This window comes from Octodon degus, unplaced genomic scaffold, assembly GCF_000260255.1.
Source record: "Octodon degus isolate 3935 unplaced genomic scaffold, OctDeg1.0 scaffold00015, whole genome shotgun sequence".
Taxonomy (NCBI): Eukaryota; Metazoa; Chordata; class Mammalia; order Rodentia; family Octodontidae; genus Octodon; species Octodon degus.
The window spans coordinates 4,066,551-4,078,663 of NW_004524591.1; the positions used below are offsets into that span (position 1 = coordinate 4,066,551).

At 35.6% G+C, this 12,113-nt stretch overlaps 1 protein-coding gene across 2 annotated transcripts in view; it reads right to left on the reverse strand.

Annotated features, from left to right (window-relative positions):
- Dgkb (diacylglycerol kinase beta) overlaps nucleotides 1-12,113 on the reverse strand; it is a 705,005-nt gene that overhangs the window by 453,938 nt on the left and 238,954 nt on the right. Inside the window, exon 13 of one of the 2 annotated variants that reach the window (XM_023709933.1) lies at nucleotides 1,892-1,924. The exons of the other annotated variant lie outside the window; for it this stretch is intronic. Within the exon in view, the coding sequence (XP_023565701.1) occupies nucleotides 1,892-1,924 (33 nt within the window). The remainder of the gene's footprint in view (nucleotides 1-1,891; nucleotides 1,925-12,113) is intronic. 2 annotated transcript variants of the gene reach the window in all.

A 12,113-nucleotide genomic window follows, 5' to 3' on the forward strand; every position in this document is an offset into this window, starting at 1 on the left:
ATATAAGGTTTGGGAAATAAAGAAAACCCCCTTGAGCCTACAGTCACTGTGCAGCCAGAGATTACGCATTCATACGCTGTAAGCTACAGCTCATTCTCTTCATATGCTTTTCCGATTTCCCACAGACATACTAGCCACGTGACAGTTCAGCCTAGAACATTTGCTCCTGATGATGGAACTTAGGTGTCCTTGCCCGAGAGCGCACACGCGTGCATCCCTGCACTCCGTCATGCCTGGATCCATACCTGGCTATAGAAAAATGTGTAAAGAAAATCATGTAGTGATTCTGAGGAATAGTGAAAATGTTAATCAATGTAAATCAATAGATCTTGCCAGAAAATAAGTAATGAGGAGAAACTTTTGAAAATTTTATATCAGTAAGATATGCTTAAAGCATAATAAATATAGAAATAGAAATTCTGATGTTGCCTCAGTCTTAATTAAACTATATAGTCATATGTGGATGACTGGTTTTTTTTGGGGGGCGAAGGGTCTACAGGGCGCTCAGGGTCTCACTACTAGATTGGGCTCATAGTGACCCACCTGTTTACAGCCTCCCAAGAGCTGAGGTAACAGCCGCACGCTACCACACCCAGTCTCAATTGCCCTCTCAGTGTGCCCCCAGGGTCGGGGCCAGCATGGCAGGCCTGGGGATCAAACCCCAGGCTCCTGAGCCTGCTTGCAGGCACTTTAATCTGCTGAGCTATTTGGCAGGCCTTGTGGAAGACACTTTGGAGGTATAAAAACTTAAAGTAACTTACTTCCTAAAACCAATGCCTATATTCACACTTGGATAATGAGCAAAAATGGTGAAGTTGGTGATATGACAATAATCCACTCACATGTAAATAATTAATGAAATGGCACACTGCTACATTTCTAGAACAAAAATAACTTTTAAAATTTTTTCATGATCATAATATCATTAACTCATTTAAATAACACAACATAAGTTTAACATATCTTTAAAAAAGAAATACTTAAGAATATCTTCTAGTATATTTTCAAGTATTTATCTGGATAAAAATGAAAATCTCATTTTTATTTAGTCAGACAATCTATACTGATTAGAAAACTAGTTCTTGATGGGGAGGGGACAACATTTTACTTTTATTCAATTATGTCATTTTGAGTTAAACTCATATTCTTCTGAGATATACGTATAGGTATCTCTCTCTTAAAAAGTACAATTTTAGGGCAAGAAGTAGTGTTACGGCATTTCTTGGAGAGATCAGAATGAGAGATAATAAAAAAAATATTGTCACAGAACACTGGGGGATTTACTTCATGAACGCAGAGATAAAGTGAGCACTTTACTAAAAATAAGTGCTGTGGCAAAACTTACAGCTATTTTCAAAATAACAGAAATTTATTCTGTGACTATATTTTATTCCAATGACTTTCATGCAATGTGATGTACTGCATGATTGATACAAATGTACTCTTCAAATAACAGACACTTCAAAATTAGCAAGGTTTTCCCCACATACTATTAATAATACATGCATTTTGAGACTCAAAGGAATTGAATTGTTTTGAATTTTCCTTCAATATATTTATATTGTAACATGAAATAGAAATGTTGCTCTTTTATATACTGATCAAAACTCTTTGCAAAGTAACTGCTGTTTTTCTCCGCATAATTTTTGTTACATAATTTCTTGTAATTCTAATTTTTCTAACAAATTCAGATTGGAAAATTTTAAGTCTTTTATTTCTGTAAATCTAAAGAAATTAATTTACACATGTCAAAATATTGAAAATTAAGATATATAAATTAATATTACTCTATCATTCATCCAGTACAACACATTTTACAATAACAATATGTGTTTAATGAACTATAATTGCAGGGGTGAACAATTTTTGTTTGTGTGTTTTGTTTACGCACCTCAGGAACTGAAACTCCTGAAGTGGGCAGATTCTGCTGAAAAAGAGAAGTTCATATTAAATCTGAAAAGATAAATGTCAAGTGAAAACAAAGCATCAATGAAGATTATTGTATCAGTATAATTTTGTGAAATAAATGAATAACTCAAAATACATTGCCTTGCTCTAATATTTGCTATGGTCTAAATAAATTAATATAATTTCATTCAGTAAAAAATACTGTAATGCAGAGTAGGCTTGGTTTTCAAATTATTTATCCAAAACACAATTGATTGTACTCAAAGTGTACCAACAACATTCCTGGATAACTCCCAAATCACTCTACAACGTTCATTCTTTACATTCTTATTTTGGCAGAACTCAATTTCCAGGTACATTTATCCTTCATATATACTTCCCACTAAATTTTAAGGTTTCTTTTTATTCTTTCTCTATTTTATTTTTCCAGCCTAACTCCCATTCCTTCGTGAACTATTCAGTGCCTTTGGATATAAACACAGTGCATGGGGCTGATCTTACTTCATTATACTCTGGAAAGAAGAAAAATAATCCACCAATATCAATAAAGATAACATATAATTAAGTAATGAGATCTTAATTGAGAATAGTTTTAAAAGAAGTGGCGAGCTACATGAGCCATGGTCATCATAACTGTGTGTCTTCATTTTCTGCACCATCACCCTCTTGCTGAGTCATATTGGAAAGGTTTTGTGTGTGTGTGTGTGTGTGTGTGTGTGCGCACACGTGTGTATATACTTGCATATATGCATCAAAAAGAAAAGTTTGTTAAATGACAAGTTTTCAAGAATATCTGATGAATCACACACATAATTATTGATACAATCTTCCCATGATGTAGGCAAACATGAATGTTGGATGAAAAGCTAGAAACTCCTTAGATTTCTTGTGTCCCCAAAAGAGAAATGGGCACCAGCATACATTTTCTTCCACAAATATAAGCTGAGTGAAGAAGGATCCAGGAAGATCTTAGATCTGAAGATGAGTATGACAATTCTCAGAACACAGATATTTTAACACCTTACTCATTATAACTTCAGGAAAGCACAGGAACCAAAAGAATAAGCGAAAGAACACTACATCTGATGTAGTTATGAACTTCGACACCCTCCTGTTTTCACAGATAGTGACAGACCTGAGGAATCAATATATTTAAAAGTACCATGGAAGGGGAGGGTACATCTGGCATCCCTAGAGATAAGTAAGGTTTTCAGGCATAAAATAAAGTGTACATTTATAATATACCTACACTGCAGCTCCAGACACGCAATCCAAAGGAGCGACCATCACATAGACCAGAGACTCATACAGAAATAATTGTCCCTTTGAAATTGTTTTGAGGATACATTGACAAGAAGCTCCATTAAGATTTCATTGAGAGATTTCTCTTTTGAATAATATGCCTAACTTCTCAGTCTAAGTCTGTGCACATAATAGCCTTGACGAGGCGCAGTGAGAAAAATGTTTGCACTGGTTTCAACCAAGTGTAGTCCAAAGCTACTTTCTTTTCCAGTTCAAAATTGAAGCAGAAGGTCTGAATGAACACTGCAAGATGTCAGTGCAAGCCTTTTGTCCCTCTCATCAACTCTGAACGTGTGCTTTCCCTCAAATCCAGATTAAGGGCTTCTCTTAGGTATACTTATCCTATTTTATACTAAGGACCAGAAGCCTCTGAGATTCTCAAACAATCAAAAGAGAACACTGCTCAAGTAGCCTCCAGAGCAGGTTTCAGATGCCTTCAGCTTGGAAGAACATGTGCACCTTCCGCCCATGTCTTAGAGTGCTATTCATAGGAAATTCCAGCGAGACGTTACGGGTACCCAAGCGGTTCAGCATAAGAAGCAATACAATACAATCTGCTCAGATAGATCCTGTGACCAACTTCTCCCCAATAATGTAAATGAAAGTTACAAAAGAAATTTTAGGGGCAACTGTGGACATTAAGATACACACAGGAGAATGATTAATATTACTAAAGTAAGGACAGTTTTCTTAGGTATTAGCATAATGATGATGTCATTGCATAGGAAGTTGTCCTCAGTCTTAGAGGGTGACTGCTGCAGGAGTTAGCACTACAGTATTATATTCTATGCAATTTACTTTCAAAACAGTCAGCTTCATAAAAAATATAATATGTATGTTAACATAGTTTTGTGCATAGGCTACTGTAAGATAGGGGCAGACAGAAGCAAAGAGAATATTGTTAAAAAATAATCATTTTTTAAAAGTAATTACAGATGAGGCTTTGGGCCACAAGACAAGAACTGTATGCTTCCCGGGTTCCTTTCTTCCCTTGCGCCTAATGGTGGAGAAGCACAGGTATATATTTATGTTCACCAACATCTCAATGCAGAGCCCTAGAGGGCCCTAAACAGAAACAGAGTTGTGGTCAGAAGGGCAAAGGCCACACAGAAACATCCCACTTTAAGACAAGCAGGGCAAGGGGGGCCTGCCGATTAGCTCAGTTGTTTAAGGACCTGTTCATGGAAATGCAGTCAGAAGCAGGATACTGTGGTTTAATCCCCATCTCCATCTGCCTTACCTACCAGACCTGCCCTTGAAGCAGGTTGAGCCAGACCAAAAAAAAAAAAAAAAAAAAGGACAACCAGGGCCAGCCAGATAGCTCAGCACACTAATGCACCAGTTTAGGCAGGCATAGGGCTGGAGGTTCAATAAGAACACACTGTGCTGACCCCACCCTGGAGGTGCACTGAGACAGTGATTGAGACTAGGCGTGGTGGCGCAAGCCTGTAATTCTAGGGCATGGGAGGCTGAAAATAGGAGGATCACTGAGTCCCATGTCTGTAGTGAGGCCCTGTAGACCCCCGCACTAACTACATTTTTTTAAAAAGACAACAGGGAGACAGGGCGGGATACAAGGAACACTCTGCCATAGAGACTCTTGGATAACCAAGGTTGAATGCTTCTCCTTTCTCAGAGTAGTAGGAACTCAGACCAGCAACTGTGGCAGCGCACTGAGATGCGATGACACGCAGAAGGCAGGAGGATGGCGGCTCGTCATTACTTCTCTGACAGTAGGAAGGCAGTTGAGTAAGGATGAGAAAAAAGAGCAAGCGAAATCGAGGGCTCAGACGGCGATAGAATTAGTAGGGGAGTGAGCGTGCCGCCAGTCCGGAGCAGCACTGGGAGAGCAACACTAGCAATTCACAAAGGAACCAGGTGAGCAAAAACTGCACACGCCCGCAGTGTTTAGGCAAACAGTATATATTCTTGAGTTACAAAAGTAAATCACGGTGCCTAGGGTTTTTTTGCTGGTTTGTTTTTTAAAGTAACAATATGTTAGAAAATAAATTAAGGAGCCGGTCAAAGAGCTCAGCAGATTAAAGCTCCTGCAAGCAGGCCCAGAGGCCCGGGATTCCATCCCTGTCTTGCAGTGTGGGCCCCACTGGCCGGGGTGCGCTGTGACTGCAATTAAGACTGGGTGTGGTGGCACACGCCTGTAATCCCAGCTCTTGGGAGGCTGTAAAAAAGGTGCATCACTATGAGTCCAGTCTAGTAGTGAGACCTTGAACACCTCGTATATCCTTGATTAAAATAAACAAATAAAATAAAAAATAAATTAAGATATTGTATTCCTTCTGTCAGACTTCTGTACGTATTTTTCAGCATCAAGGATGAATACAGTAATTTTCTTTTCTTTTTTGGGGGGGGTATTTTTTAGGGAAGGGTCTACAGGATGTTCAGGGTCTCACTACTAGACTGGACTCATATTGATCCACCTGTTTATAGCCTTCTAAGAGCTGGGATTACAGGTGCGCGCCACCACACTCAGTCCAAATCACCATCTCAGTGCGCCCGGAGGGGGAGGGAGAGGAGGGGCCGGCATGGCAGGCCTGGGATCGAACCCCACCACCCCTGCACCTGTTTGCAGGCACTTTAATCCGCTGAGCTATATGGCCGGTCCTGAGTAGAGTAGATGTTTTAAATTTCTGAAAATTATCACGAGCATATAATTCTAAAAGCAATATATTTTTAATCAGAATTAACACGGGAACTTTATATTTTTATTCAATCAAATGGGACGTGTGACTACAGAGGAATGTGATTGATTTTATTTAATCAGTATCATTTAATATTAAATAGAATACACAGTACAGATAATGAGTTTAAAAGATGCATTTGCCTTTGAGGCATTTATGAAGTTCAATATAATATCAAATAATTTTTGAAAATTCTATTATTCTTAAGTATTAGAATATTTCTTGTCCTCATATTTTCTCATGTATAATCATTTTAAATTGACAAGTTAATCTAAACTGTCACAGGACAAAGACAAAGCTTTGGTGGAGATTATTGGAGGTTTCACTTAGTTAAAACATAACAGGAACCCAGTGCTCACATTAAAAGGGTCATCCATTACTTTAAAACCAACATAAAATCAACAAAATTAAGACTTATACAGAGTATTTGTATTTTTAAAATTAGTTTTCACATTTTTTACCTCATGTAATCTTCCTGTTAAGTCAAGATACCCCAATCTTCAGATTGGGAAATACACCAACCAAAAAGAGAACTGAAATCACCCCAAAATAAAGTTAGTGTCAGCATATTGCTTCTCCAATCTATACTCTATTATTTGACCAACAGAAGATGTGACAAGACATTTTTCCTGAATTTTGTTAACCAGCTTTCCATTTTTAAGTGATTTAGCAACACGCTTATTTCCAAATGCTGATGGTTATTAAAAATATGCGTGTGTCAATCATAATTAGCTTACACATCAGCATAGAGTAATTTAACACTCTAACTTGGTGCAGGAGTAAATCTGAAGTAGCCAAATAAAGCCATTTCATATGAATAGTTTCCTTCATGTACAAATAAGTGTACATAGTATCAAAATCAATGAGAAATAAAGAGAAAACCTGAACAAGAAATCATTTTCTTCATAAAGTGGGTCTCTGGTTCAGTTTGAGAAGGACAGAGCTGTTTTTCCATCACAGATGATAAGAAAACATAACGGGTATCTCTAGCATATAGAAACTAAATACATTTTGGATTCCATGAATTTCACTTTTATATTGTAGTTTCATAATTTGTTCAAACTGTACTATGTTTTGTGTTCTTGGGTGCATATTTTCACACACCCAAAATAAATGAATACTTTAAAGGAGAGATGGGAGAAATCATTTATGCTACTGAGGTCTTTATTAAAATATTTAGTTACATGTTATTTCAATGTAGGCCACATACTTCAATCAGAAGACTGGTAAATTATTTTTCTTTTCTGCTCTAACATTGACATATCTAAGTTAAACACAGCTGCAAAAGCCTTTTAGGACTCATGTATATTATAATCTTATCCAGGAACTCCTGCCTAACTACTTCCCACTTGTGTCAAAATTTAAATTTGCTTTAACAGAAGGTTAATGCTACAAATATTGTAACCTGGAATATTTCACTGTTTGTAAATTACAGTTACTTACCGAACGGTCCCTCTCTATGTGCACACATAGGATAGCTTCCCATATAGCAGTGTTTACTTCGAAGAATGTGAGGGGAAAGGATGTATGAGAATCCTTCTCACTCCTCTACAAAAATGTGCCCCTGTGTATATTTGTGAGTGTGTTTGCATGTTTTTGTGCATAAAAGTAATACAACCAAGATACAGTGTTCACAGTTAACTGATGTTTGAAAACTTCAAGGGCAATGAGTATCTTCAATGAAAATATTAATATACCTTTATGAAGCTGTCCAGATCATTTCAAGCATGTACTTTTATATTATTTTTATTAATATGTGTTTGTGCTATCTATTAATTTCATTAAGTGAGAGGGATTGATACATATACCCATCATCTCTTGGTAATATTTTACTCCCTCTGAAACATACATTTTTAAATATAAAATCACTTAGAAAAATGAACAAAAGTGCCTCATGGTACAGGCTACCTACTTTTTTTGTAAAAAATTTGCGTGTGTGTGTGTGTGTGTGTGTGTGTGTGTGTGGAAGTGGGGATTGAACTCAGGCCCTTGTGCTTGCCAGGGAAGTGCTTATTTTACTGAGCCATCTCCCCAGGCCCAGCCTACCTACTTGATTCTCCCATTATAGATGTCATCAGTAATGAACAATAAAATCAACTTAGGTAGGTATCACAAAATCATTATAAGACCATATGATTAAAGAGATAAAGTTCAAATTATTTTTAAGTTCTGCTTCATCATATGAACTCCTATATATTTATACAACCACAAAGTAATTTTATAAAATTTACTTAATCTGAGAGATTCACTCTAGCCAGATTTTCTCCACTCCATTTCTATTCCCTTTCTCTTGATTCTATAGATTCTCTTAGATCCCCGGTGCCTCGTGCTGGTACAGTGTGTGTGTCATAATGTACCCCTGCACCCCCAGTTGCTTAGGGCTGAAGCATGAATGTGCAAATGAGCAGGATGTGGCTGTGTAGTAAAGAAAGATTGCTTTTTGCACTGGAAAGTAGTGTGTAAGTTATGTAGATGTCTTCACCTCACTGCCCTTCACCTCCCTCAGTGTTCGCTGGTATTTCATTGGTACCTTCCCCTAAGTTTATATGGATTATTTGTTATATATGGTGCTTGTAATTCTCTATGCATTGTGAACTGCTTTAGTAATATTAGAGTTGAAAAGATTCCCTTGGTTTCCAATGCCTGTCTAAGAACTCAGCAAAAGGGACTACTTAGAATTTCTTTATAAAAAATGTTTCTTATGAAGAGATGAGAACCAGCAGATTTATATTTTGTGAATGATGATGTCCATGCTGAGGCTTTTAATGAAAGAATGAAAGCAGTGGGAGTGGACAGAAGAGATCAGAGAGGGAAATAAAGGAGGGAAAGGGGACAGAAGAGAAGTGGGGTTCTGAGAAAGGGGAACAGATTCCTCACTGCTGTTTTCCTGAATCCTTTATACCATTCTTTCCAAAATTTAAGCAAAGAAAAAATGCTAAAACTGAGGGAAAAGAAAAGAGAGCTGATTATCAAAATGTTCACCTTCTAAACCATGTTTTATTATTGGCTACTTATATCTTAGATTTTTAGCACATAATCCATAGATACAAATTTATGAATATACATATGTAAATGGATACTAATTTGTGAACATATACAAAATAATTTGTAAATATATTATATGAAATATAGATAGATAGATAGATAGATAGATAGATAGATAGATAGATATATGTTTGAGTGGTAAGGTAGTTGGTGCCTAGACCTGCACAACAAATCTGGGTAAGAGATTACTACCTGTATCAGAAAATTTGGGACACCACTGAGTTACAGGATGCTACAAGATTTCATGTCTGCATCTTGTACTATGAATAACTACTACAAAGATGACTATGCAATGTATTAGTTATTGTAATTGTCCTATCAACCTGTTTTGAAATTCTCTCATGGATACTTCTTTCTCAATAAAATTAATATACATAAAAAAGAGATTACTACCTATAAATTGTTTATTCTGAAAAATAATCCATAAACCTTTGGACTGGTTCATGCTTTCTTTCTATAAATCATGAGCCAGATCTAAAAATTTATCATCATATAGGTAGTGTAGTGCTCCCCTTCAGAATAAAAAAGAAACACTGAAGATAATGAAAATAATTGACAATATAGAGTTAAATCTTAGTTTTTCTTTTCATCGTCCTTCATGAAGGCTTTCAAGTAAAAATAAGGAGTTTAAAAATAGGGGTTTTTTTTCTTATTATTTTTCCCTCAAACTACCCATTGATCTCATGCCAAAGCACTTTATAACGAGGTTAAAATCCAGTCCTGAACTCACATTAGGTTAAGATTCAATTGAGTTAAAATTTACACTGACTGCCAGTCAACCTTATCATGAACTTTCATTATGTGGATGTAATTAATTGGGTCCAACGAACAATATCAGCACTGAGTTATAGACTCTTTTCCCCTGACCATGTAATTAGAACATAATTACCCACAGGATATCAGACTGATGCAGAACCTTTCCTCTAAATGCACTCTCATTAGGAAACAAGTCTCAATGTACACTTATTCAATCAGTGTGAATTAATTAAAATGTTACTGAAATAAGGAGGGTAGCAGTAAAGAGTATGTGACATATATTGAGAGACAATCATTTGAGACCTGCACGCACAGCTTATGTTTAAGCTCATTTAGCTCAAATGTGAACTTTGCCACGTAATGAGATTTACATCAGTGTACTAGGCATGCTGAGCAAATGCACTAATGTGTGTCACAGCACTTGAAAATGTATAAGGCATGAAATTTACAAAATCTTCAAGAATTCAGTTGGACTCTAGAGGTACCATTATTTTCTGATAACTCTATAAAGATATCACCATGCTATGGAATGTACTGTGTGGACAAAAGTGATTTTTTTAACTGAAAATATCTGAGCAATTGTTTGTTCACCCTGTGTTTTTTTTTTATTAATTTTATTCAGAAACAAATGCCAATGAGACAGTTTCAAAACCGATTAGTAGGATAGTTTCAATAATTAATACATTGCATATTGTTATCTTCTTAGTGGTTATTCATAGTACAAGATGCAGACATAATATTCTGTCCAAACACTATTAGTACAAATCTTTCTTCTCATTGAATTAAGAGAAAATAGCTGTATATGTATCCTAACTATTTTGTATACAGAGATACAAAATAGTCCTTCATTTGTATCCCCCTTTTTTGTTTAGTTTTGTCAGAGATGGGTATTCCATTGCCACTTAAATAATATAGGTGAGTGAATTCAGCAAAATAACCCTGTGTTTTTGTATTCAAAATTGTTATACTTTTTTTCTGATACAGTTTAAGAGTGAGTCATAGAAAATTGTAGTTTTATGAGTGATGTTTTTCTTCAATAACATGCCTTAAGCTACCTCAATTTTTTTCAATAGCATATTTTCTATAAGTAGAACATTTTATGCACTTAAAATACCTTCTTTTAAAAGGATATACAATATATCATATTCAGACTATATAAAACTCAGTGAAAAGGAGTACATGCCGACAGCACCTGGAAGTCATGTAAGGTACATCCCACAGGAAGCCGCCAGTTCACAGAGAAGTATTGTATCTACAAGATATTTATCTCTGTTTCTATAGAACCTGTCTTATAGGTATATTCAGTAGATACATATTGAATAGTATGATTCTTATATAAGGAATAATTAGCATTAATGAAGTTGTTATAACATGTTTTGACAGAAGGCTTCTAAGCAGCAATATGCAATAATCTGAGACTCTGTATATATGTTTCAAATTTTCAATGCTATCATATCTCCCAAAGAATTTTACTTAGACTTAGAAATACATTTTATGAAACTTGGTTCTGATATTCAGAATTTGGCATTCCCAATTACAAATCGATATATTCTGCTTCATAACGAAATGTTGATGAATTAAGCCCTATACAAATTGCTACTTTCATATGTTGTTTAAGCACAAATTCTTTTTTCTGTTTTTTCTTTCTTTTTTTTGTGGCTGGCTCAGCCTGCTCTGGCAACAGGGCTGACATGGTATGTGGTGCTGGGGATTGAAGTCTGGTCCCTGCACGCTTGTGTAAGCTTGCTTAAGCAGGTGCTTTAGGCTGCTGAGCTATCTCACCAGCCCCTAAGAACAAATTCTAACTAGATTTAAATAATCATTTTCCATATAAGAATCATGAACTCTATAGTATGACATATATGTGTATATATACATATATATATGTATATATGCACTATTATTATGTCTATGTGTGTATATGTTATATGTGTATGTGTGCATATATATATGTATATATATATATGTTTTAAAAATCTGTATGCATTTTTCTGTATGTTTTAGCATAATGTTCCACTAACATATTGGACCATCTATTTGCAGACTAAAAATAATGGAAATAATGGGCCAATCTTTCTAAAGAGGCAGATAGATTGCTTCACATGAGCTTATTTATTTATTTATTTATTTATTTATTTATTTATTTATTTATTTTTGCAGAACCGGGGATTGAACTCAGACCCTTGCACTTGCCAAGGAAGCACTTATTCCACTGAGCCATCTCCCCAGCCCCACACGAGTTTATTTTTAACATAGAAGTTTCTTAGAATTTCTGTAATAAACTTAGCCATATTTGCTTGCAAAAATGTTGTATTTGAGTAATATTCACTAAAAAGACATTAATAGGGTAATTTCTGCCAATAGGACCATCATATTATAAATACAACATGAATATTTAAAAAA